Source organism: Rhinatrema bivittatum, chromosome 19 (genome assembly GCF_901001135.1).
Source record: "Rhinatrema bivittatum chromosome 19, aRhiBiv1.1, whole genome shotgun sequence".
In the NCBI taxonomy this organism is placed as follows: Eukaryota; Metazoa; Chordata; class Amphibia; order Gymnophiona; family Rhinatrematidae; genus Rhinatrema; species Rhinatrema bivittatum.
The window spans coordinates 35796295-35824286 of record NC_042633.1 but is presented as its reverse complement, the minus strand read 5'-3'; the positions used below and the strand labels follow the sequence as shown (position 1 = coordinate 35824286).

Below are 27992 nucleotides of genomic sequence, written 5' to 3'. Positions count from 1 at the left end.
AATGCAAGCCGCAGAACTGCCAGAACTGCCCTGCTTCTCTCTGCCGCACAACCTGTGGTTCGGGAGAGAGCAGGAGCTGGCGCCCCCCCCACCCGGGTGCTGGACACCTGCCCCCGGGATGCATCCACTGCCGCCGCAGGCGCTGCTGCTCCTCAGCAGCCTCTGTGCTCGGGGAGTGTTGTCTGGTGAGTACCAGGGGGACAGAGGAGAGTCTCGCTGTAAAATGTCAGTGCCCTGTGCCAGCTCGAGAAAGGTGAAGAGAGAAGAGACACCATGTGTAGGAAAGAAAAATCAGATATATATATATCATATATATATTAGTAAATCCAACAGAGGAGCTTTATACTAGCAGATATGAACCTGGGGGGAAGGAGAGGTGAGGCTGCTCCTGCAGGCACCGGTGGTGCATGAGGGTACAGGAAGCCGCCTGTTATCCGAGCATCCGGATCCTTGCGGGCTTAGTTTAGATCCAGCAGTCACAAGCTCCAACAAAAAGGGAAATGGAGAAAAGTGCTGGCATTGGTGAGGGGATGAGGGGGCAGGGGAGGAGATGAGTAGAGAAGATAAAAATGGGAGTCTAGGGAGTGGATGAAAGGAAAGAGGGAAATAGGCTGAGGAAGGAGTGAAAAACAGGGGGAATGGGAGGGCTGTGTAGGGGGCTGAGAATGGAAAATTATATCGACATGATGACAGGGCAGATCAGATTGGTGGAGGGGGTGGCACACTACGTAAAGGATGGCACAGAGTCAAGCAGGATAAAAATCCTGCAGGAAGCAAATGCACTGTGGAATCCTTATGGATAGAAATTCTATCTGTGACGGGGTGGGGGGGGGGGGGGGGGTGTATAGTAGCGGGTGTATACTTCCATCCACCTGGCCAAGACGAAAAACAGTGAAATGCTAGCAAAAATTAGAAAGGCAAATAACATTGGCAACACGATAATGATGGGAGATTTCAATTACGCCAGTATCGATTGGGTAAATGTCGCATCAGGACAAGCCAGGGAAACAAAGAGGTCCGTATTCAAAGCAGTTTGGCCGGCTAAGTTCAGACCTAGACAGATAAACTGTGGGATTTTAATTTCCTGCTGTGGCAACCGCCGCTAGTTTATCTGGCTTAGGTGTTTTTTGGGATGAAAACTTAGCTGGATAAATCAGGTGCATTCTGAGGAGGGGATAACTTATTCAGTTATTGCCGTTATTTAGTGTTTTCCAAGTTGGGCCATGCTGCAAGACAGTCCTAAAGTTATCCCGTTAGCTTTCATTTATCCAGGTATATACAGCAGGGCAAGCTGCGCCGTCTAAGTTATCCAGGTAACTTCACCTGACTGCCTGCAGCTGAATGTTGATCCCAGAGTTCGAAGACGCCATAAATGATTGCTTCATGGAGCAGCCGGTCTTGGACCCAACAAGAGGGGGAATTACTTTAGATCTGATCCTCAGGGGAACCCAAAAACCCTAGTGCAAGGGGGCCACTCAGCATTAGTGGTCATAATGCAATTAAATTTGACACTATTGGAGACGGGCTGCTGGGCTGAATGGACGTCTGGTCTGACTCAGCGTGGCATCTCTCATTATCTTACACGTTTTCATTTCTCCAGCGTTGGGATGCACGCAGAGTTCGGCTTCTTGGGGGTTTCCAGGACAGGTTTTATCTGCACGTTTCCATTTCCAGCTTTCGGTCCCTTTTGCTGTATTTGGTGAGGGTCTCTCTGCGTTCTGCATGTAGCCTTTTTCTAGGGTGTGTTAAGAAGGTGGGGGGCAGGGGGCACAGAGTGGAAGACCTTACTGCGGGGGTTATCTCTGGATGCAGATCTGGTGCATGTAAGCGCCAGTAACTCGGGCGAGACACTCAGGATTAGGGGCTCCAAATGAAAAGAGTTTAACGAGCGACTGCACCAGTTGCTATGAACTGGCGCCGCACACATCGCCTCACGGTTACATCCCTGCTCCGAATAGAAATCCCACCTCCGTTTGAGCTGTGGAGCAGCAGCCTGCTTGGTTAGCACAAGAGGCTGCTGAGAGCCAGCGAAGGCAGAGTTCAAATCCCGCCGAGGCTCCGTTTCCTCAACTACAGATTTACAGATTTCCTGAGCAGCAACCACACAGGGGCATCCTCTGGCTCCGGCTTCCCTCACAGCTCCTGGATTAGGGTCCAGTTCCAACGGGGATCTTAAAGGAGAAGGGGGGTGTGTGTGTGGGGGGGAGGGGAGGGGAGGGCTCTACGCTCATGGGTCACCGAGGTGATGGATGCTGCTAGCACGCACTTTCATGTCTAGGGATCTGTAGCAATCCAGGTCCGTCATGTTTTGTTTTCCCAGCAGGAGGTGTGTTGGTGTTCTAGGGCCCGGTGTAATATCCGCCGTGTGGCCTTTTTCCTAGGTAGGATTGCTGCTGTTTGAGTCCTGGCGGTTAGTGCTGTTATGGTATGGTGGGTTTCCTACAATGGGAGCGGAGTGTGGTTTTTTTGGGGGGGTTTTTTTTTGTTACTTCATCAAGTGCCTGGTAGCGGAGGGAGTTTGTGTTGCTTTTAGTGAGGCGCCAGCAGAATTTAAATATCTTTTTTTTTTTGTATGGTGATTTGTAAGGGGTAGCCTCCTAGTTCGGCTGATCCTGAGGAAGTGGGGGGTTTTTTTGGAGGATGCAGTGGATGCTTCTAGAACGCCAGGTGCGGGGTTCACACACTGGGGTTCCGTCCCAAGCCGCGTAGATCCCAGACTGCACGGGTGTTACAGGATCCCAACCTTTCGAAAAGCTTTGGGGGCGCTCAACTCCACCCCTTCCCCGGGACACAGTGAAGGAGCCTGCTCAGCGTTAGGGGTGCTCAAGCACCCATGCTGCTCGTGATTGGTGGGGTCCAACCTTGCAGGGGGGGGGGGTAGAGCGGGGTGCCGGGGGGAGTGGTGAAGTCACAAACACCTCCTGGGTGTAGTAAACGCCTAACTTTGTCATTCGGGAGAGGGGGGTGTGGGATGGGGGAATTGGGTAGAGGATCACCCGAGGGGAGGGGGAAATCTCTGAAGAGGCTGTAGGCGTTGGCGTGAGTGAAGCTGTTATTTTTCACGGGGGGAGGGGGGCGTTTTAAGAAGATCTGGTGGATATTCACCCGTTTTCTCTCCCGGCTTCGGGAAAACCTTTTTTTTTTTCCCAATCTTTTTACACGATTTGACTTGACGCCCGCTGATGCCTGTCGGTCTCTTCCTGTCTCTCTCTCTCTCTCCGTGCCAGGGAGTTCTCTGCGGTATTTCACCACAGCCATCGAGGGCGCAGAGCCCAGCTTCCCCAAGTTTTTCGCCGTTTCGTACCTGGACGACATCGCCCTGGACTGGTTCGACAGCAAGGCGCAGGTGCTGGAGCCCCGCGCCCTGTGGATGAAGGAGGCGGTGGGCCCCGATTTCTGGCTGCACGAGACGCTTGTGCTGAGGCAGCTGCAGAAGAGCTCGATGCTCATCCTGAACGGCCTAATGCGTCAAACGAACCAGATGCAAGGTGAGTCCCAGCTCAAACTTTATCTGAGTGCAGGGGTGGCGCAGTAAGGAGGTGGCACCTTGCTCCCCTTTACTAGAACGCCCGGCCCCCGGAGAGTAACAGAGGCAAGGAGACAGGCCGTGCGTGATGGCTCCCTGACGAGAGCCAGGTGGGGGGAAAAAAAATAAGGGAAGAGGCCTTGCGTGATGGCTCCCTGATGAGAGCCAGGTGGGAGAAAAGAATAAGGGAAGAGGCCTTGCGTGATGGCTCCCTGATGAGAGCCAGGTGGGAGAAAAGAATAAGGGAAGAGGCCATGCATGATGGCTCCCTGATGTGTGATGGATAAATAAAGGTGAGTGGGCCGCGTACGTTTGCTTTGCTTACTGCCCAGAGGGAAGTTACTTGCAGTGCCTTGTGCACTGCTCCGGATTCCCGCTCTGCTCCCCTCCCCAGGGACGCCTCCACCGTAGGCGGATAACAACGCAGGTATAGTGGAGAAGCTCCTGCGGGGTGAGCAATAATCAAAGACCTTCACCCACCGAAGCGCCTTCGATTACCGCCCTCCCTGTGAGGACGGCTTAACGAGGGCGGCCGCGCACGGGGGGGGGGGGGGGGGGGCTCCCTGATGAGAACCGGAAGGAGCAGGGGCAGGTGAGGAAGGCGCGAAGCGGAAAGGCGCAACGCGCAGGCTGGCGGAAACCCCCACTCACCCCGGTCACGCAGGCAGAACCCGGACAGACCCGGAACCGGACCCAGGACACCGGACGGCAAAAGAAATTAGGAATGAGAAGGCTGCAGAGGAAACCAACCGGGAACCCCCCCCCAACAAGAAGCCGGAGAACCCAGAAATGCACGTCCCCCTGTGCAAAATGCAAAGGTTATCGGAGAGGGCGAAACCCGCGACCCATCCTGGGGCGAAAGAGGAGAGACGGCAGCGAAATCCGTCGCCTCCTGCCCGAGCCCCGAGACTGAACAGCGCCCGCCCCCGGGGATCTGACCCGGCCGCCCTCATTCGTTTCCGTTCTGACGGTTTTAAGCACTTCCCCGGGGCTCCAGGCGGGACACAAGCCAGATCGATCTTCGTGTGCGCGGGTTCCCCCCACCCCCACACGCGGGACGTACGTGAAACGTCCCCCGCGGGGTTTCCGCGGGTTAAAACTCTGCTTGGCCGTGCGGAGCTGATCCAGGCAGGGCTGGCTCCCATTTCTATTGGCCTGAAAAGGCATCCGAGCCTTTTAAAAATGCAGCTCTTTGTGCCTTGATTTGGCCACCGTCTTGGCCAGGGAAAGTCTCCTGGATCCGAATCTCACGGAACGGGTTTGAGCCGCTGCGCCACCGGCGGGGGAAGGAAGGAGCTTTCGGGTGCTTGCGACTCCTTCCCCCCCCCCCCCCCCCCCAGCGGCTCGCCTTTAAAGTGGCCCCTGCCTTATAAACGCCGGGGGCCCCTCAGAAGGAAACGGCGGAGCGGGCACCGCGACCCTGTTGGAAATCCTGGTGGAAATGCGCCGGGGGGAGTCCTGGTCAGGGCTGCTGGAAGGGCGCCAGGCCTCGTAAAGGTGGTAGAAAGCTGCGGGGTTAGAAGACGTTGCAGGCTCGGCCACCCAGGCTGATGAGAGTCCTCTGCAGGAAGACCTCCAGACTGACTTGGCCAGGAATAATGAGCTTGCAATTTAATATCATTCCAAAAAAAAAACTTAACAGCCCGCCTTTTCCCGACCTGCAAATCGCGCCAGGATGGCCCCCGGTCAGTCGGATATAAAAACGGAGATTCTATGTTACTGTCGGCGGCACTTTATTCTGTGGAGGAATACACGGCGTGCAAAGATAAACGTTTCGGTCGCATCGCTGCTTTTCATCTTCTCCAACAAAACTGTGAACCATAAACCAAACCATATCATATTTGCTGGGTCCAGTGACAGCATTTGGGCTTTCCGGCTGCCCACTGTCCAATGTCGTCCCCCACCCCCGGTAATAAGTCAGAGAAACCGAGCCTGCAAAGTGAACTAAAACATATTTCATTGTTAGGAACCAGCGGCCTGTTACATTCCAAAGATAAGGATTTTTAAAGTGAACCATTTCCAAATAACTCTGGCAAATCCCCTTCCAAGACCTTGATTTCTTACCCTTACGGACCTCCCTGGCTCTTTCGTCAATATCCCACTCCCGTGGCTGCCTTCCCCACCCCGAGGCAGCTCCGCGCTGGCTCCGCGCTCCCTCTCAGCTGAAAGCATTCATTACAGAATCTCTCTGTGCTCAGGCGTTTGTGACTGGGGGATACGCGCTGAGCACATCTGGCAGTATAGCTCTGTTTCCAGGTGCTTGTCATCATGCGATACGTGCTAGGCACATCTGGCTGTATCTGTGCTCAGGCACTTGTAACTGGGGGATACGCGCTGAGCACATCTGGAAGTATAGCTCTGTTTCCAGGTGCTTGTCATCGTGCGATACGTGCTAGGCACATCTGGAAGTATAGCTCTGTTTCCAGGTGCTTGTCATCGTGCGATACGTGCTGGGCACATCTGGCTGTATCTGCGCTCAGGCACTTGTAACTGGGGGATACGTGCTGAGCACATCTGGCTGCCTATCACTGTGTTCAGGTGTTTGTGGCTGGGGGATACGTGCTGAGCACATCTGGAAGTATAGCTCTGTTTCCAGGTGCTTGTCATCGTGCGATGCGTGCTGGGCACATCTGGCCGTATCTGCGCTCGGGCACTTGTAACTGGGGGATCCGCGCTGAGCACATCTGGCTGCGCATCTCTTGTTTCCAGGTGTCCACACCTACCAGGTGATGGAGGGCTGCGAGGTGACAGAGCAGAACACCACGCTGGGGATCTTCAAGTCTGCCTTTGACATGAAGGACTTCCTGTACCTTGACTCGGACACCAGGGAGTGGACGGCAAAAATGCCAGAGGCCGAGGGAGCGGCGCGGGCCAACAACGTCAACTCGAGCAGAACCGAGCAGTACCTTGAGTACCTGCACTGGCTGTGCGACGTTGCCGAATACCTAATTTCATTTGCCAACAAGACCCTGCAGCGAAAAGGTAAGGAGAGCGGCGGGGCACGTGATGACCATAATTATCCCTCCTCACTGCCCCCCCCCCCCCCAGTACGATTCATACTCCTTAGGCTGTTCCTGGCCGGGGGGGGGGGGGAGGTATCCAGCTGTTGTCTATGTAATGAATGCCTTTGGCTTGGGCTCGCTCTCCCCGCCCCCCCCCCCCCCCCCCCCCCCCGAGTGAGAAATGCCGAGGTAAGGAGCAGTCACAGGAGACATCTCCGCCTCATCGCGTCTTCTCCTTTGCGTGCAGTCAAACCCGGCCTGATGGTCACGGAAAGGCTCTCCAACGACTCCGCCACCCTCCTCTACTGCTGCGCCCACGGGTTCCACCCCCGCCACGTCCAGATGAGGTGGCTGAGGAACGGAGCGGGGACGCAGGCCCAGCTGGTGCCGCAGGACATCCTGCCCAACCCCGATGGGACGTACAAGGCCGTCCTGACCTTGCGCCTGGAGCCCGAGAGCCGAGACGATTACTCCTGCCTGGTGCGGCACAGCAGCCTGAAGGAGGACGCCATCTTGCCCTGGGGTGAGGGGGGCCCGGGAAGCCGGGCAGAGTGGGCTTGAAAGGTTTCGTACGAAGGGGAGCAGAAAACGGGGGGGGGGGGGGGGGGGGGGGGGGGAGGGCCATCGCCATGGCGGGCGGGGATGGGATGGAAGCGGTTCAGGGGAGCCCCCCGCACAGAGGCGTGGAGGGAGGACACAGGAGGAAATCCTTTACTGAGAGGGCGGTGGACGCCCGCGGCGGCCCCCAGCGGAGCTGGCGGGAACCGAAATCGTGACAGGACAGAAGCAAGGACAGACAGGGAGGGTAGTGTTAGATAAAAGAAACGGGGTGGTGGGGGAGCGGCCCCTGGGTGCGTTTGCTTCAGTTACGGAGAGTTTAATGCGCAGTCGGAGCAGCAGAGAACCAGAAGGGGAGACAAGGAAACCATCCGGCCCGGGGCGGCTCCACGGCTGCTCGGAGCCCCCAGGGAGAGGAGGTAGGGTCAAGCAGCAGTGGGACAGGGGGTGCGGATAAGGAAGGCCGAGCAAAGGGACCTTGGAATGGTATCAAGTGCAAGGAAAAGTACGGATGGGGGTCAGGGCCAGGTCAAGGCCCTGACCCGGGCCAGGTCAAGGCATTCCTAAACTTACATCAAGTTTAAAGGGGCCCAATAGCATTATTGAAAAACGTAAAACACGCAATTTATTAACTCTTTAATATTTGATTGAGGGCCTACACTGTAGTTCAATCCAACCCTGGGTGAGGTGGGGGGGGGGGGGGGGGGGGAGGGGCAGGACGACAGGTCTCTCCTAGCGCGAGCAGCAGGCTGACGTGGCTGCGCTCCCCAGTTACGGGCAAAATCAAGCTGCAATCTCTTGCAGGTGGTCCAGCTGGCAGGGTAAGCAGCTGGGAGAGATCCTTAGCTACAGCAGGGTAGGCTGGGGGGGGGGGGGGTCACCTGGGCAGACTTTGGCTCTTATCGTCTAACATTTACTGTGTTACTGTCATGGGGTCTGAAATGGCAACGTCCGGGGGAGGGGGTTGGTGGAGGAGGGGAGGAGGGAGGGGGGGGGGGGGGGCTGACCAGGGAAAGATGGAGCTGGGACATAAGGCAAGTCCTTAATGTTTCCCCTTCCGCAGTAAGCTCTGTCCCTCAATATACACAGCCAAGGAGTCAAGCTCAAAACAAGGCACCTGCACTACCCCCCCCCCCCCCCCCAAACAATGTGGCACGGACTCCTTGTGATCTCCACTCCCAGCCCTGATTCACTCCCAGCCCTGGGACAGAGTCCCTTGTGCTCTCCACTCCCAGCCCTGGCACGGAGTCCCTATGCTCTCCACTCCCAGCCCTGATTCAGAGTCCCTCTGCTCTCCACTCCCAGCCCTGGGACAGAGTCCCTTGTGCTCTCCACTCCCAGCCCTGGCACGGAGTCCCTATGCTCTCCACTCCCAGCCCTGATTCAGAGTCCCTCTGCTCTCCACTCCCAGCCCTGGGACAGAGTCCCTTGTGCTCTCCACTCCCAGCCCTGGCACGGAGTCCCTATGCTCTCCACTCCCAGCCCTGATTCAGAGTCCCTCTGCTCTCCACTCCCAGCTCTGGGACAGAGTCCCTTGTGCTCTCCACTCCCAGCCCTGGCACGGAGTCCCTATGCTCTCCACTCCCAGCCCTGATTCAGAGTCCCTGTGCTCTCCACTCCCAGCCCTGGCACGGAGTCCCTATGCGCTCCACTCCCAGCCCTGATTCAGAGTCCCTGTGCTCTCCACTCCCAGCCCTGATTAAGAGTCCCTATGCTCTCCACTCCCAGCCCTGATTCAGAGTCCCTGTGCTCTCCACTCCCAGCCCTGGCACGGAGTCCCTGTGTGCTCCACTCCCAGCCCTGATTCAGAGTCTCTTTGCTCTCCACTCCCAGCCCTGATTCAGAGTCCCTGTGCTCTCCACTCCCAGCCCTGATTCAGAGTCCCTGTGCGCTCCACTCCCAGCCCTGATTCAGAGTCCCTGTGCTCTCCACTCCCAGCCCTGATTCAGAGTCCCTTTGCTCTCCACTCCCAGCCCTGGCACGGAGTCCCTGTGCTCTCCACTCCCAGCCCTGGCACGGAGTCCCTATGCGCTCCACTCCCAGCCCTGATTCAGAGTCCCTTTGCTCTCCACTCCCAGTCCTGATTCAGAGTCCCTTTGCTCTCCACTCCCAGTCCTGATTCAGAGTCCCTGTGCGCTCCACTCCCAGCCCTGATTCAGAGTCCCTGTGCTCTCCACTCCCAGCCCTGATTAAGAGTCCCTGTGCTCTCCACTCCCAGCCCTGGCACGGAGTCCCTGTGCTCTCCACTCCCAGCCCTGATTCAGAGTCCCTGTGCTCTCCACTCCCAGTCATGCAGTGGGATTCCTGGCAGACTTTGCTTCTAGATTTCACCCCTCTCACCCCCCCCCCCCAGGAGCCTGTGAACCCCAGTAATGAGACAGGATCACGACTTGCTATTACCATCACAGGTGCCAGCTGCATGGGTACGCTGGGTCCTTGAGCAGGGCTGACTCTAGGAGTTGTAGGGCCCTGAGCCAATCAGGCCCCGAGTGGCCCCGCCCCTTCTGCACCCCCAGTACCAGGATCCACCTCGCAAGGTGCATCTGCCCTCTCTCCTGTCCTCTCAGCTGCTGTGGGCCTGGGTCACTGAGGCGGGAGGCAGATCTGGTACTGGTGCTGACCCGACACCTCACAGAACCGGCGCCCACCCTTACCCTAACAATAGGGGGAGGGAGGACTCGCGTCTCATGGCGGCTTCCCCGCCTTCTGTGTCTTGTTGCAGAGAGAAAGCTGGAGCCGGGGAAAGGCACGGGCACAGCGCACCAGGGTCTGCCCGTCGGGGGCATTATCGGCATAGCCCTTGCTGTCGTGACTCTCGTTTCTGCCTTGACGCTGGGGCTGGTCAGCTGGCTGAAGAGGAGGAGAAGTAAGAAGAGGCGAGACTTGTGGTGGGGGCTGGGGGGCTCTCGGCCCTGTCTAAAAATTATTCTGCCTTGTGATACCTGCATTCTAGCAGCGGTGGGAAAACATCTCCCAGGCGGGATCGTCAACATGGAAGCCCCCAGGAAGCTCAGGGTGTGCTCTGCCTCTAGGTGATGTCATCACACCACGCGATGACATCACTAGAGAATGACGGCCCTGCGGCCTGCAGGTGTCGGGTTATAGTAAAGAGCACGTCCTGGACTCTGCCTTCCATTAGGTTTGCCAGCCGGCTCCATTTTTTTCCCAGGGCAGGCTGATCCAGTGCTGGCTTTGTCCCACTGCATGCATAGATTTCGATTTGTAGTTCTTATTTCCCTACTGTGGTCCCTAAGAAAAACAGGGACTACATCTCCCTGCATGCAGTGGGATAAAACCAGGACTGGATCAGCCTTTTCCAAAAGAATGGTACCAGTTGGCAATCCTTCGAGTGACTAAAACGTTGAGTGGCAGGAGTGGAGGTGCCTATATGTGTGATGTCATTAGTGACCTCACCCACCATGGGCCTATCAGAGATCAATGTGTGTGTGATGTCATTAGTGACCTCACACCCACCATGGGCCTATCAGAGTGTGTGTGATGTCATTAGTGACCTCACACCCAGCACGGGCCTATCAGAGAACAATGTGTGTGTGATGTCATTAGTGACCTCACAGCCAGCATAGGCCCATCCTGGTAGTTTTATTTACCACTAACTTATAGCGATAGGTTTCTTTTTCCAGATTTCAGTGCTCATGCTGGGTTTTTGTGTTTTTTCAGCTGAAGATTTCGGAGAGATGTTCACCAACACCTGAAGCCGCTAGCATTGGCCCAAACCAAGAGGACGGGGAAACTTCTGAAGCCCCTCGCCCCCCAGGCTCCCTCTCTGAGCACCGAGGCTGGGACCCTCCTGCTTTAACCCTTCCCTTTATCGCACGCCGTGGGCACAGCTCTCCCTCTCATATTAAATGCCTTTATCTCCCGCTGCCTCAGGTGCCCATTTAGATTGTTAAGCTCTTTGGGGAAGGGGCTTCTCATACCAAAATACTATTGTGAGCCTCTGCGCTTCTAAGCAATTACTGTGTCTCTTTTAATTAACTGTCTTAGTCTGCTTAGTCTTTTAAGCAGCCAAATAGTGAATCACAGGGAGGTGTACAGGATGCCACCACTACTGGTCAAACACACAAACTCTCTAAAAGCCCAGTGAAATAAAAGGCGGGATAAACTGGTGCTGATTTTTAGCATTTAGGGTTTTCCACTACCACACGGGCACAGCGACAGAATAAACACGAGCTGCCAGAAATGTGAGTTCAGTTTCCAGCATTAAGAAAGCTGCCGGACCTTTAACGCATTTCCCTGCATGGCTGGGGGAATAGCGACTTGAGGATTTTTTTTTGCATGCACCTGCGCTGATCTTGGCCTGGGTTTCAACCTGCGGTCTTAGCATGGATCTTGCACAAAGCTCGCTGTTAAATTCCAGGGTTAACTTAGCGCTTAAGAATCCACACTAACACGTGGGTCACAACCTTTAACGCACTTCCCTGCATGGCTGGGGGAATAGCGACGTGGGGATTTTTTTTTTTTGCATGCACCTGCGCTGATCTTGGCCTGGGTTTCAACCTGCGGTCTTAGCATGGATCTTGCGCAAAGCTCGCTGTTAAATTCCAGGGTTAACTTTAGTGCTTAAGAATCCACACTAACACGTGGGACACAACCTTTAACGCACTTCCCTGCATGGCTGGGGGAATAGCGACGTGGGGATTTTTTTTTTTTTTTGCATGCACCTGCGCTGATCTTGGCCTGGGTTGCAACCTGCGGTCTTAGCATGGATCTTGCACAAAGCTCACTGTTAAATTCCAGGGTTAACTTTAGCGCGTAAGAATCCACACTAACACGTGGGACACAATCTGCGCTGAAGTAAGCGCGTCTCGTCCTTCGGGGTCTCGGGCAACTGCCTGGGTTTTTCTGGCTTCAAAAGGGGGCGGAAATGGGCTTTGGACAGGCAGGCTTGGACTACCTGGAGAAGTTCAGGTCCGGATGCAGGGAGGGTGCAGTGGATTGAGAGACGTCCCCACTCCCACCCCACTGAGCTTCCGGAGTTTTTCTCAGAGCAAAAAGCCGCTGGCTACTGCTTGCCTAACTTAGGAGTCCAGCGAGGGCTCCAGAAATGTTTGTATGGGAGGGAGGGGGGTATGGGGGGGGGGGCACAGTGAATTTCAAGGTGGGCACGCAACCAAGTGCCTTTCCCTCCAACCAATCAAAGTGGTCCAGCCAGGGTGGGGGGAGCAGCTGGGGAGGGGGCAAGCTTGTTGTCTGGGGGAGGAGGGGAGAGTCCCTGCACCCACCCTTGTAGGCGCTATTAATTATTCCTCTCTGTTAGCTAATGAGAGGCAGGGGGAAAATGACTACGAATAAGCGAATCAAGCAATCTCAGCTCTTCCTCTGAACGAGGACTCATTCGTTCAAGGCGGACACACCACCACCTGAACCGAAAGGAGAGGGTCCCTCCCTGCTGGGGCTTCAGGCGCGAGTTAAACTAGCAGCTTGGACTAGGGTCAGCACTGGAGAACGGAAATGCCCGTGGGAGCGTCCAAGTGTCCAGGATCAGCAGCCACCCTGCTCCTCATCTGGCTACCAGGAGGGATTCATCCGGGGCCTCCTACCAGTCGCGTGCCCTCGAAAACGGGCCAGAATTTCAAATTCAGACTTAATGGGAGCAATTTGATAACAGAAAACACCCCCAGACTTCAGGCTCCAAAATCCAAGCAGACGAGTGCATCAGTCCTGCTCGGGGGGATGCGCGCAAAAAAAAAAAAAAAAAAAGCGTTCGTGTGTATTCGTGTGAGTTGTTTGCACGCGTAAAGGGTTGGCCCGCCCCCTGCAATGCCTCTTCCTAATAGTGCATGTAAAAAAGTGCACAAATTCACTTTTGTGTGCATTTTACACGCACAACCTCCCGCTTTCCCCGGGGCAATTTTCAAAAGCCCAGTTACACACACAAACCGCATTGTGTGTACAGACGCGCTTCCGAAAATTCAGCCCAGCGAGCAGATGCTTGATGAATTCAGGCTGATGATTAAAGGGGGCGGGGGAGGGCTTCGGAGCTCACTTTTCCACAGTGTCCTTCGGTGTCGTGGTTTTTTCGCACACACGGTTTGGGCTCTCGGATCTCTCTACCTCTTGTTGTTTTTACTGGAGTTTTTTCTGTTCCTTTGCAGTTGGCGCACGTGAAGCATTCCTGAGTTAATGAATGTTCTTTTAACTGTAAGAAACTGTGACCCTGCCTCCTCTAGAGCATAATGTTTGCCATTGAAGCAATTCTCAGGCTCGGGCGCATAACAACTGCAAAGGTCGTAAGACTGTAAGAACACGAGCTTTGCCAGGACTGGGGTTCAGACCAAGCAGACGAGCCAGATCCCACGTGGTGGCCAGATGAGGAGCAGGTGGCTGCTGATCCCGCCTCCTGTGCGATATTCACTGCGGCGATCCAGAGCACCTGAGCGGTGTCGCAGGCCTCCAGGAAACCACAGATTTACATGAATGACTTCTCCGCTCCAGCCTCTCGTCCCTTATCTCTATCGGCATCCCCCGTCTTAATAAGGCAGCCGAGAGGTTGGGAGTTGTTTATGTAGATCCGCCCAGCCATGGGGGGGATCACTGGCAAATATTGATCATTTTAAACTAATCGCATCATCCCTTAGCCTAGGTACATGTGACAAGGGGAAGCACTGAGCGGGGAGTTACATTATCACCACTGGACAGAGTTACATCCATCCTTTGCCGAGATCAGGCCCGACGAATATTACAGCCTTGTGCCTCCCCCTGCTCCCGGTCGCCTCCTCCCCACGCAACTACAAATTATGCTTTTATAACAACAGATTTTACATGACAAAGTACAGTCTTCAGAGGTAAAATTATCACTTACAATGACATGCATATTATATTTATAGGCATTGCCTTGGAGACAACCTGTAAACCCTGCTAAGAAAGATACCCGCTACCCATATGGTGTTATTTATTTAGGTCTATTGTAGTGTGTTTTGGGTGCTAAACTAAATTACAATTACTTCCCACACCAAAACAGCACTAATTGCCACCACTCAAACAGCAACAACCCTACTTGTGAAAAGACAACACTGTAAGTATTACACCAGACCCTAAAACACCAATACACCTCCCATTAGCAAAACAAAACAAGCCAGGCTGCTATAGATGCCTACACAGAACCTACAGGCCAGCGCAATACCTCACCTCAGTCACACATGGAGAATGCAGACAGACCCTTGCCGAATACAGAATAAAGAGGCCATAAAGTACAAATAGAAATGCGCAGACAATAACTGAACTGGAAACTGCAACAAGCCAAACTCTGTATGCAGCGCAGCAATGGAAAAACAGAAACATCACCATGCCTCATATAACAATAAAATCAAGAAATATAAAGTGTCAATCATAACATCAACAGTAAAAGAATAAATAGTTCAAAACAGCTGATGAACAGAATAATATCCAATCATTAAAAACTCATACACATTTTCCAATCACCAATAAAATATTGAAAAACAGCAGGCACATCAAATGACACCAATAATTAAAACTAATAAGGATTTTTAAAACCCCCCCCCCCTGCTCTCCATGTTAGTCTATCTATGGGCAGAAGCCGGAATTCTGGTGCCAGGACCTGAAGTTGGATTAATGTGCAGAAAACATAACTTGTGAGTTATCCGTCTAAATGGCTTTTGAATATGGTCCTCCTCTAGCTTACTGCGTGGGGAGTTTAAAAAACTTGCAGTGCGTGCATTAAGTGACTGTGCACTGGATTTCAGCACATAGTTCTAACGCTCAGCTAATCACATCGGCTCCTGGGTAGAGAAAATATGAAGGCTTAAGAAACACAGGCGCCGACGTTTGAAAATAATTGGGGGTACTAAACACTCAATACAAACTACTTCTCCCTGCTCACAGTGAAGGAGTTTGCCCGATATTGGGGGGGGGAGCTGGCACACCCACAGAACTGGCACCTATGGTAGGAGGTAGGGGTGGCTTGAGGTCACTGAACAGCCACGTATAGGAAACCTACAGATCTTACCTTTCCGCAGTGTCTTCCACCCCTGTGTCGTCCAAACTTCTGTAACTCGGCACGGTGCAGCCACGTGTGAATAAATGAGTTTTATTTACCTGCATTGCTGTGGGCCCTTCCCACAGTGATCAGAGAATGGAAGTGAGGCAGTTTACTCCCAAATCAACAAGTGTTGAATATCCAATATAAAGGAATTCACCCCTAAAACAACAGATGAAAAAGGACATGAAGAAAGATTTAAATGTCCTAAGTTTCTTTAAAGCATAAAAATGAACCTGTTAAACTGACATCTTGTGGCCATTACTGGTATTGCATCCTCTGATTCCTCTGACACCTTGTGGCTGCTATTGTTACTGCAGCCTTTGATTAAGGCACTATCCTGACACCCTGTGGAACTGCTGGTATTGCAGCATTTGATTGAACTATTATGACACCTTGTGGGTGCTGCTGATATTGAAGTAGCTGATTAATCCATTATATTGAAACCCTGTGGCCTCTGTTGATATAGCCTCATTATACTGATACATTTTCATTGTACACTGCTTTGATGTTTCTATTGATTTGAATTATATTAATTAATAAACTAAATTAAGCAAAACTTGTGCTGCAGCCTCTGTTCTGTTCCTTATACTGACACCTTGTCACCACTACAAGTACTGCAGACTGATTATTCCATTATACTGACACCTTGTGGCCACTGCTGATATATTTTTTAAATTAATATTCTGCCTGTTGAGACTAGTAGCCAGCCACTTCAAAGTAGATTACACTCAGGTACAGTCGTTATTATATTTTCCCAGCATGCTTACAATCTATAGGGAATAATTTGCTAAGATACAGTACCGCAGGATTCTCCAAGCCCCAGTAAATGACCAGGTGGCTTGGTGAATCACCCTGCCACTTAGTGAATCCCATAGCATTTTTTTTCCTCATGGGAAAATGCCGCAGCTCGTGGTATTTTCCCATGAGGAAAAACACTGCGGCAACGAAAGCCCCCTGAACCGCGCATAATGGCATCCTAGGGACTGTGGGGGCCGCCATTACTTAAGAGGGCTGCTCGGCTTCATTTCAAAGCACCACTATTCAGTAAGCTGGTTAGTAGACAAGTTATCCGGCTGAAGTGAATATTCGTTTGGATACACGTCCTGCTCATTCCTGGCAACCAAGTGTCACGATTCTTCTTAGTGTTTATCAGCCGCCCCTGGGTTGCCGCGTCTGCGCTGACCTTGCCCTTGTATCTGTGTATGCATCAACACACACACGCCCTTGTTCTGCGAAATATTGGATGCTGCCCAGCCCGCTCCCGTTGTAACTGTTCACGTCCTTTTCAGGAAAGTTGAGTCTCTTGTAGGAACGCTCTCTGAGCTTTGAGCGGTTCAAGGAACCTTCCCCTTCACAGGATCTGAAATCCCTTCTGGTGTTGAGGGAGACCATTTTAACTTGGCCAATCATTACGCTTAAAAAAGACATGGAGTGCAAAAAAAAATATATATATACAATACACCGAGAGAAAAATGTCATTCACTTTCTCCGGGCCAAGCCCATTCATTCATTTATTTACTTTTAAATATTTATATTCCGCCTACATCAAGATTTTCATGCTAAGCGGATTACAATTTAACATAAAAAGCATTAATAACAAGTGAATACAAATGCAACGAAAGTGAATATTACAATAAACAAACGCTTGCGGATGCGAACGCACTTCACAGTAATGACGAACCTCGCGCGTTACTGGCTTTGTAGATGTTTCAAAGCTCGGGTAAACAAATAAGCTTTTAACTGCTTCCTGAAGATTTATTTATTTATTTAAAAGATTTTTGCATACCATCATTCATAGTTACATCACAACGGTGTACAGTATGTTTACATCTAAACGTGGAACCGACTGCATAAAAAGCCCGCGGTCTTGTTTTTCGTAGACGGTTCGGGCCGTAAGAGGTTCATTTCCATGAGCATAAAGGTCAGGACCATGATTATAAATTCAATCCGAACCTTCCCTGGGACTCAATGTAACTCTTGCAGAAAGGGTGAAGCGTGCGCCCAGCGTGTGCCGCCCAGAACCAGACGAGCTGCTGAGTTCTGCAGAACCTGTAAAGCTCGTATAGCAGCCTAAACGAGCCTTAACTGGTGACCCAATTAAGAAAGACTGACAGTAATCGAATACAAATGCTTGGACAGGTGTCCTAGAATCCTAGCTCTCATAAAATGTGCCGAATGTGATCTTTAAATGGCAGTCTAAGATCAAATAAAAATCCTAAATTTCGAACGGACCTTTTAAACTCAATCCTAGTGCCCTTAACTGCTAAACTAGCAGAAGATCAACGTCACGCGCAAAGCAACTGTTTTGCAGAGATTTTGATGTTAGGTAATTCTGAATCGTCCGATTATTAATACGCTGAACATTCTCGGATGCAGCAACAGGTACGGGAAAAAAAAAAGCTGAAATCATCAGCATGTATTTTAAATTGTATTTCATATTGCTCCAATAGAAGACACAGGGGCCGCAGATGGACATTAAAAAGCCGCTGCCGACAGCGCAGGGCCTTGCGGCTCTCCCCAGGATAAATGTAACCAAATCTGACTGCAGCCCTGCAGAACTAACTTGTTGCTGTCTGTCTCTGTCTTTCTATAGGAGCTAAACCAGTCACAGACAACGACTTCAATACCTATTTCTTGTAATGGCTGCAGCCATGGGGTATGGGAGACTATCAAAGGCTGATGATTCGTCTATCACAGCCTCTCACTTATCACGTTCTTGTAATGGATAAGAGAAGAGTCTCAGTGCCATGTTTTAATCTAAAACCAAGGATGGGCAGTTCCGGCCCCCGAGGGCCGCAAACCGGTCAGGTTTTCAGGATATCCCTCATGCATATGCACGGGAGAGATCTGTGTGCACTCTGCCCCCAATGTATGCAAATCTCTCTCGTGCATATTCATGAGGGGTATCCTGAAAACCTGACCGGTTTGCGGCCCTCAGGGGCCGGATCTGCCCTCTCCTGATCTAAACCCACATTAATCTGAGTGAAGGACATTATCCTCATTTAAACGGTCTGAGAGCCGAGAGTGGACCGCCTTCTCCAAAAGCTCACTCACTGTGGGCAAAGCAGAACTAGGGCGGTAGCTCGCTGGTGAATCTCCTGGCATGTTCCCTTTTTTTATTTTTATAAATAGTTGCCTTTTTCAAGGCCGGTGGAAGTCTCCCCTCTTGCAATGATAAATTAACCAAGGCAGACAAAGAGTTTCTATAAACTCTCCTCTTACCTTACTAACAGCTCGATCCAGTATCGTCCGCTCGAGGATTGCCCGTCTGTAACGTGCTCGTAGCGCACAATTCGGGCGCGCAAGGCAGTTCGGCGATACAGTGTCCAGTTTCACGCGTCCGTATCGCTTCTGAAAACAGACGCATAACCCTTTCCGCACCCGGCATGTAAATGAACGAAAAAGCTGTATAATGAAGGAATTAGCTATTCCCCTGCGATACTGTAACGGGCGCTGATATTATCTCCTCCGTAACCCGCTGTTCTGCCGCGGCCTTAACCTGCTAGTTTACCGCCTCCCCCTAGTAGGAGTTAGTGTAGTGTAGTGTAGGGTAAAAACATTGCTTACCCGCCCTGGTCCCGTCCGGTATCCTGCAGCCCCGTCCGGACCGGACGGGGCTGCAGGAGACCGGACGGGACCAGGGCAAAAAAAAACAAACGAAAAAGTAGCAAGGCTCGGGCCTGCTATGGTAAGTTTAAAAAGTGTAAAAAACAAAAAACCTGTGTGCTATATAAAAAAATAAAACAATTTTAAATACCTGTCGGAGGGCCGTGGGTCCAGGCGGCCGGTGGGCGGCGGGCAGCCATCAGCGGCATCCGGTAGTCCCTTCTCCCTTCCTCCCTCCCTCCCCTGCCTGGATGAGCGCCAAAATCGCACGGGCGGGTCGGCAGCGGGGGGGGGGGGGGGGGGCGGCAGCAGGATCCGGGAGCGGCGGGTAGGCAGCAGCGGGGTCCGGGGGGTCCGGGGCAGCGGCAGCGGGGGGGGGGGGGGGCGGCAGCGGGGGGCGGCAGCAGGATCCGGGAGCGGCGGGTAGGCAGCAGCGGGGTCCGGGGGTGGCAGCGAGATCCGGGGAGCCAGCAGCGGCAGCATGTTCGATCGCGCAGGCAGGTAGGTGGCAAAGTAAAGATGGCCGCCTGCACGGGAAAATCGTGCAATTGGCCGCTGAAGACGTGACGTCACGACGTTTGGCGTCACGGGGTGTGACGTCACGTCTTCAGCGGCCAATTGCACGATTTTCCCGTGCAGGCGGCCATCTTTACTTTGCCACCTACCTGCCTGCGCGATCGAACATGCTGCCGCTGCTGGCTCCCCGGATCTCGCTGCCCCCCCCGGACCCCGCGGCTGCCTACCCGCCGCTCCCGGATCCTGCTGCCGCCCCCCCTGCTGCTGCCCCCCCCCCCCGCTGCCGCTGCCCCTGCCCCCCCGGACCCCGCTGCTGCCTACCCGCCGCTCCCGGATCCTGCTGCCGCCCCCCCCCCCCCCGCTGCCGACCCGCCCGTGCGATTTTGGCGCTCATCCAGGCAGGGGAGGGAGGGAGGAAGGGAGAAGGGACTACCGGATGCCGCTGATGGCTGCCCGCCACCCACCGGCCGCCTGGACCCACGGCCCTCCGACAGGTATCTAAAATTGTTTTATTTTTTTATATAACACACAGGTTTTTTGTTTTTTACACTTTTTAAACTTTTTTACACTTCCTGGTGCCTGTCATTTCAAATGTCATTTGAAATGACAGGTACCAGCGCACCCAGGTTACTGTATAGGCGCTGTTACAGCGCCTATACAGTAAAATGGGTTGCGCGGGCATAACCCTTCCCTAACGCTTCACAGCCGCGGCATGCATTTGCATGCGATTAGAGGAGAGTATCGGGGAGTTAGTGAAGAGAACTGTGCGTGCGGGGGGGAAGGGTGCGCCTGACACTACCTCACTGTTTTTACCGCGGCCTTACTGGATCGAGCCGATAATGAAGAAAAAAAAGGAGAAGGATCCAGAGAGCAAGACGAGTTCTTAACTCGACTCTTGTAAACTTGTCAGTGTCGCTCTGCCCTACGTGCTCCACGTCTGGCCACCCGGGGCCCATCTCTGAGACTGAAGCAGCAGCACCACTGGGAGACCCCCCCTCCTAGAGTGGCTCGTCCTCCAGAAGAGTGAGAACGACTTGCAGTGACTCCTTGTCACGCTCCCGGGCTCTGTCTGAAAGGTCCTCAATTATCTCAAAACAACTCCTGAGGTCCATTGGCAGGGTGCAGACGTTTGCATCCCCCGGTTGAGAGGGGCGAATCTTCAGACAGGTTTAATGAGTTTGAAAAACGTTCTTCTGGTAACGGGGCCTCAGTGGGGACCCCCCCCCCCCACTCCCCAGCCAGCGTGGCCCTGGAGAGCGTGGCCCTGGAGAGTGTAAGGAAGGGATCATTGTGTGTGTGGAGGGGAGGGGCCATGATTCTGGAGGTCACAATCCAGGGGGAGGGAGGGGGCGCCACGGGGCGATGATTCTGGAGGTCACAATCCGGGGGGAGGGAGGGGGCGCCATGGGGCAATGATTCTGGAGGTCACAATCCGGGGGTAGGGAGGGGGCGCCACGGGATCTGATGGGGTTGCTGGTGCTGCGGGTGAGGGGTGGGGACCCCTTCATACTGGGTGGGTCACCCTCTCGTTTCACGTTCTTTGCTCCCAGGAATGTCTTGGGTGTGTGTGTGTGGGGGGGTCACTTCTCATTTCCCTGCCCCCCCCTCCCTCCCTCCCCCATGCACACCTCCTTCCAAAATGCTTGGGGCTTTCCTGCTTGTAGAAAGGCGAAACGACCTGGTTCTACCCCACCCATTGATGGGGAGGAAGGACTCGGATAATTATCCCTCTCCTGACTCCGTTTTACGGAGGACACGTTTTGATTTCAGGGATTCCAGGTGACAGCTTGCAATCTGTGCCAACACCCAGGTAAGTGGCTCTGCCGATCGCACCTCCTGCATGTCTCTACCTATCTTTTTTTTTTTTTTTATTAGATAATTGCTGTTTGGGTTTATCAGTGCCAGCAGCAGCAGCAGAAGTGCCAGTGCCCAGCTGCTCTCTGCCGCACCATCCTGTGCTTCGGGATAGAGCTGCAGCCGGTGCCCGGAGCTGGCACGGGGGGGACCCTTGCGGTGCCCGCTGCAAGCGGGTGTCAGTGATCGGAGAGGGGGGACACCTGAGCCCGGGATGTATCCGCTGTTGCTGCCGCTGCTCCTCAGCAGCCTCTGTGCTCGGGGAGTTTTGTCTGGTGAGTACCAGGGGGAGAGGAGAGTCTCGCTGTGAAATGTCAGTGCCCTGCGCCAGCTCGTGAAGAGAGAGCGTGAGTAACCCCACCAGGCAGGCTTTACAGTAATGGATGTGAACTGGTGAGAGACTGGCAGGGGAGTTGGTGGGGGGGTTCCTGCTCCTGCAGGCAGCGAGAGGGCTCCTGCAGGCGCCGGTGGTGCCTGAGGGTACAGAAGGAAACTTCCTGTTTTCTGAGCATCCGGATCTTTGTGGGGGTTGCTCTGGGTCTAGCAGCCCAGAGCTCCCCCCCCCCCAGAATTTCTTCTCTCTTCCCTGCCCATGCCCACCCCCACCAAGAAAACTTCTATCAGGAATTGTCTGAGATATTTTAAGAAGCTGTGCTGGAATTTTGCAGGGCTCAGCCACCTCGGGAACGCTTATTGCTCCCCATCTGGCATAATTCATTTTAGTTTTTCATGGATTTAATTGGGTGGCACCCTTCTCCCCCCCACCCCCCCTTTTCTCGTTCTCTCTCTCTCTGGCCCTCTCTGGTTCGTCTCTCACGCCCTCCTTGTCTCTCTCCTTCTCTGCCAGTGGGCGACTCCATGAGATATTTGTCGAGCGCCATCACCGACACGAATTCCAGCTATTCCTATTTTTACGCCGTTTTGCTCTTGGACGACATCCCCCTGGGCTGGTACGACAGCCTGACGCAGGTGATGGAGCCCCGGGCCGCCTGGATGAAGGAGGCGGTGGGACCCGGCTACTGGGTGAGAAGAACCGCGCTGATGTGGTACCAGGAGCAGCTCTCGTTCTACATGCTGGACGGCGCCATGAACAGCACGAACCAGACGGAAGGTGAGTCCCACCGGGCCCCGCCGAGGGCTCACCCTGATCCGTCCATCGATTGCAGGGTTCCTTTATCCACGTGTCCATTCAGATGGGGCAGTGGACCGTGGGTGAAGGATGACCACTCATCTCTGAGAGGCCCACGTAACAACGCAGGTGCAACAATAACGCTTTACTGCCGCGCTAAACAATCTTTACTAGTGATGCAATAAGCTAATTGTATGCAAATGAGTTGGTTGTAAAAAACAACAACATGCAAAACATAAAAGCAAGCTAACAAAAGTAGTAAAGTTAAAAAGAGCACTACATTTACCATTATTTAAATTTATGTGGTTACAGGTAAAAGTTAATTTTAATTCACACCTTTAACCATTGGATTAAATAAAACTGGACCCCAAGCACATCTGGCTGTATAGCTCTGCGTTCAGGTGTTTGCGATTGGGGGATATGAGCTGAGCACATCTGGTTGTATATCTCTGTGTTTGGGTGTTTGTGATTGGGAATACATACTGAGCACATCTGGTTGTATATCTCTATGTATGGTGGTTTGTGATTGGGGATATGTGCTGAGCACATCTGGTTGTATATCTCTGTGTTTGGGTGTGTGTGATTGGGAATACATGCTGAACACATCTGGTTGTATATCTCTGTGTTTGGGTGTTTGTGATTGGGAATACATACTGAGCACATCTGGTTGTATATCTCTATGTATGGTGGTTTGTGATTGGGGATATGTGCTGAGCACATCTGGTTGTATATCTCTATGTATGGTGGTTTGTGATTGGGGATATGTGCTGAACACATCTGGTTGTATATCTCTGTGTTTGTGATTGGGGATATGTGCTGAGCACATCTGGTTGTATATCTCTGTGTTTGGGTGTTTGTGATTGGGAATACATGCTGAACACATCTGGTTGTATATCTCTGTGTTTGGGTGTTTGTGATTGGGGGACACATGCTGAGCACATCTGGTTGTATATCTCTGTGTTTGGGTGTTTGTGATTGGGGATAGGTGCTGAGCACATCTGGTTGTATATCTCTGTGTTTGGGTGCGTGTGATTGGGAATACATGCTGAACACATCTGGTTGTATATCTCTGTGTTTGGGTATTTGTGATTGGGGGACACATGCTGAGCACATCTGGTTGTATATCTCTGTGTTTGGGTGTTTGTGATTGGGAATACATGCTGAACACATCTGGTTGTATATCTCTGTGTTTGGGTGTTTGTGATTGGGAATACATGCTGAACACATCTGGTTGTATATCTCTGTGTTTGGGTGCGTGTGATTGGGAATACATGCTGAACACATCTGGTTGTATATCTCTGTGTTTGGGTATTTGTGATTGGGAATACATGCTGAACACATCTGGTTGTATATCTCTGTGTTTGGGTGCGTGTGATTGGGAATACATGCTGAACACATCTGGTTGTATATCTCTGTGTTTGGGTATTTGTGATTGGGGGACACATGCTGAGCACATCTGGTTGTATATCTCTGTGTTTGGGTGTTTGTGATTGGGGATATGTGCTGAGCACATCTGGTTGTATATCTCTGTGTTTGGGTGTGTGTGATTGGGAATACATGCTGAACACATCTGGTTGTATATCTCTGTGTTTGGGTGTTTGTGATTGGGAATACATGCTGAACACATCTGGTTGTATATCTCTGTGTTTGGGTGTTTGTGATTGGGAATACATGCTGAACACATCTGGTTGTATATCTCTATGTTTGGGTGTTTGTGATTGGGGATATGTGCTGAGCACATCTGGTTGTATATCTCTGTGTTTCGGTATTTGTGATTGGAGGATATGTGCTGAACACATCTGGTTGTATATCTCTGTGTTTCAGTATTTGTGATTGGAGGATATGTGCTGAGCACATCTGGTTGTATATCTTTATGTTTGGTGGTTTTTGATTGGAAATATGTGCTGAACACATCTGGTAGTATATCTCTGTGTTTGTGATTGGGGGATATGTGCTGAGCACATCTGGTTGTATATCTTTCTATTCAGGTGTTTGTGATTAGGTGATGCAGGTTGATAACATCTGGCTGTAAATCTCTTTTTTCAGGTGTCCACACCTATCAGGTTATGCAGGGCTGTAATGTGACAGAGCACAACACCACTGTCGGTTTTTACAGGAGTGCGTTTGACATGGAAAATTTCCTGCACATCAACACAACCTCCATGAACTGGACGGCTGAAATGCCGCAGGCTGAGGCAGAAGTAGAGGCCCGCAATGCTAACTGGACCATAACTCAGCAAGAACTGAAGAATCTGAACATGTTCTGTGACTACGCCAAATATTTAGCTTCATTTGCGAATCAGACACTGCAACGAAAAGGTAAAGACAGAGAGAGGGGACAGCGGGTGTTTAACAAATCTTTCTGTTCTGTGTTCAGGCCTGGATCAGGACCACATAAAGCAAACACAAATAAGATTGGAGGCGAGGTAATCAATTTTCAGAACAGTGAGGATCTACCTAAACTGAAATGAGATAAAGTGACGGGGCCGGATGGGACACATCAGTGGACTGCAAGATCCCAGGCAGCCTGGGTTTTACCAGAGCTCAATCTTGTCAGAGGAACCTGATCAATTTCTTTCATTGGGTGACCAGAGAGCTGGATCAGGGGAGAGCGCTAGGTGTAGTGCATTTGGATTTCAGCGAGGCCTTTGACGCGGTTCCGCACAGAAGACTTATAAATAAATTGTGCGCCCTTGGTATGGATCCTAGAGTGAGTGACCGGGTTAGGAAGTGGCTGAGTGGGAGGCGACAGCGGGCGGTGGTAAAGGGAGGTTTCTCTGAGGGGGGGGGGGGGGGTGTCACTAGCGGGCTGCCTCAGGGAGCGCTCCTTGTTGAGAGCGACATAATGGAAAGGTTTGTCTTTCTGCTGCTGATACCAAACTCTGTCACGGGGTGGGCAGCCAGGAAGGAGTGGAAAACGCGAGGAGGGATCCAGCGAAGCTGGAGGAATGGTCTAAGGTCCTGCGGCTCAGATTTAATGCAGTTCCGGGGGGGTGGTGACCGTGACCTGGCCTCGGGGCCGTCCTTAGAGGGGGTCACCCGGGGCCCCGTGCCGTCACGGCGGCCTCACCCCGGGCCCCACCGAGGCATCTCGCCCTCGCCTTTATAATTAACCCCTTCAGATCTGAACACCCGCCCCCCCCCCCCCCTCCTTCCAGTGCACGCGTCGTGTTTCCCTTTCCCCGTCTCATCGCGTCTCTCTCTCTCTCTCTCTCCCCTCGCCTGCAGAAAAGCCCAGAGTGCGGGTCACGGAAAGGCGGCTTTCCAACGTCACCATGTCCGTGTACTGCCGCGCCTACGGGTTCCACCCCGGCCTCATCCGGATGACGTGGCTGAAGGACGGAGCGGAGACGCAGGCCAGGCTGGCGCCGGAAGACGTCCTGCCCAGCCCCGACGGGACGTACCAGGCCTTCGTCTACCTGTTCATCGTATCCGAGACCCCAGCGAATTACTCCTGCCTGGTGCAGCACAGCAGCCTGCGGGAGGACGCCATCGTGCCCTGGGGTGAGTGCCAGGGGCAGGGCAGGATCAGAGCCCGCAGTTACCATCACGGGTGCCAGGTGCTCTGGGACCTCCAGCGCCCCCCCACCCCCTCCCCCCGGTTCTGCCTCCACATCGTGAGTCTTTCCTCTCGGCTGCAGTGGATCTGGGATAGGGATGTGGCAGGCAGATCCGGTACGAGGGGTATTCAAGCACCCCCCCCTCCCCCCGGAGCTGACACCTACCATTACAATAAGGTTAACGTACAGACGGGTCTCGGGCGATGATGTCTCAATGCCACTTCCCACCTCCTGTCTCCTGCTGCAGAGAGAGCACCGAGGACGGAGCCATCACCGGAGCCGGGGAAAGGCACGGGCACAGCACAGCAGGGCCTGTCCACGGGAGGCATCATCGGCGTGGTCGTAGCTGTCGTGGTTTTTGTGTCTGCCCTGACGCTGGGGCTGGTCAGCTGGCAGAAGAGGAGGAGAAGTAAGAGAGGGAGGGGAGGGGGGGAGGGGGGCGTCTTTCACCAGTGGGGACCAGAGAGGGGTCCAGGGGGAGGATTATCAGCGGGAAACCCCCTCCTCTAACCGTGCAAAAACTGTGTCTTGTATTTAAGCACTGCCCGCACCATAAACGTGCTCCAAAAATACAGGCAGCTTAGCAAAAAAATGTCAAAGTCAGGTTCAGAATCTCTCTACCCCTTTCCTCACCGCGAGGCTTCCTCTCAACGCCTTCCCTCCCCAGTTTTCCATGCCCCCAGCCTGGGTCCCTCCCTGAAGGCTTGCGAAGTTCCCCGACGCTCTCTCCTCGCACGTGGGACGTGGCAGCGGGTGGCACCTTAAACCTCTCCAACCAGCGTGGACGCCTCCACCCCCCAGGGACTCCTACCCAGAGACCCCATCCTCAGAGACCAGCCCGGACCCTCACGGGACACCTCCCTCTATTGGGCTGGAGCCCACCCCTCCCGCGGTGCCCTCCGGTCGAACCCTCCAAACTGGAAAGTTCCGCACCGCGGCACGTCAGCCGCCATCCCCTCCTGGAACCTTTGCTACCTAATGTGCCGCCCGGTGGCCACGGGGGCCTGCGTTCTGCCTCTAGATGATGTCACCGCCTTAAGGCGGAATGGGGACGTGCCAGGTGGGGGGTCACGGCGCGACCGGCTTTCAACGCCGCCGCGAAGCCTCCAGCCGTTCTCGGAGCGGCTTGAGGCCGGCGCCGCGCAGCCGCCGGCCTTCTCGTACCGCCCTCGCGGTCTCAGACCAGAGCCCGAGGACGGGGAGCTGCGCGGTGCCGGCAGCGGCAGCAGATCCGGGGCCTGCCGGGGGACATCAGAGCGGAGAACGAGGTTTGCTGGGGGGGGGGGGGGGGGGGGGAGGCTGGAGGCAGGCTGGGCTTGCTGGGCAGCTGCAGGTTTGGGGGACCCCCCCCCCCACGGTATTCCTCTGCTCCTGAGGGCGTGCGCGCGGTGTCATCAGTGACTCGGCCCCCCCTTGGTAGTTACAGTCGTCGGAGACTTTAAGGAAAGCTTTTCGACCTCGGTTTCAGAGCTCACCCTGTGTTTTGTCTTTTTCAGCGGAAGCCTTCGGAGAGATGTTTTTCAACACCTGAATCTGCTGTTACCCCCAGGACAGGAGCTCATCCCTTCTGCCTTCGATTGCCACGGAAACGACTCTGGTGTTTAATGTCTTTTATCTCCCACTGACTTGGGTACCCATTTGGACTGTAAGCTCTTTGGGGCAAGGACTTCTACCCGAATACTTATTACCACTGTACCGTGCTGCATTCGTCCCGTAGTACTGTAAAACAATGAGCATTATTATTAAATCTTCAAGGACCCTCCCCACGTCCCCCAGCAGCCTGCCACATGGCTGGCATGTCCTGATGCGGGGGGTGGGGCGCCCATGGATCCGTGACTCCTAAGGGTGGCCGGACTCTCCTGCCTTGTTATTGTACACTGGGGAAAGTTTTTAGGTGTCATAAAATAGTCCCTCCCATGCAAGGAGCGGAAGGATACATGATCACACCCTTACGGGGGGGTGAACCGAGCTCACAGGTGGAAGAGTAAGAGCCAGCCCAGCGACCTGATTGGCTGACGGTCTGCGGCGCAGTATAAAAGCACACGGATCCGTGAGGATCTTTTTTTTTTGGTTTAAATTCTCTATTTCTCGAAACGTCAGGCACAGGGATAACGATTTCAGGGTCAGAGCAGAGCGAATACAGTCTAAGAATTTATACAAATAAAAGCTTACAGCTTATCATCTCTTGTTTATAGCATAGGGAAGGGTCAGTTTATGCCAC

General features: G+C 53.3%; 1 protein-coding gene across 1 annotated transcript; it reads left to right on the top strand.

Annotated features, from left to right (window-relative positions):
- LOC115080379 lies at positions 1 to 27949 on the top strand. The gene is made up of 12 exons (XM_029584524.1): positions 1 to 185; positions 3228 to 3488; positions 6236 to 6508; positions 6776 to 7051; positions 9809 to 9952; positions 10040 to 10101; positions 21198 to 21357; positions 21930 to 22193; positions 24258 to 24530; positions 25440 to 25715; positions 26019 to 26180; positions 27268 to 27949. The coding sequence occupies exons 1-12, from the start codon at positions 2 to 4 to the stop codon at positions 27300 to 27302; spliced, it is 2370 nt and encodes a 789-aa protein (XP_029440384.1). The 5' UTR covers position 1; the 3' UTR covers positions 27303 to 27949.
- The last annotated feature ends 43 nt before the right edge of the window (positions 27950 to 27992 follow it).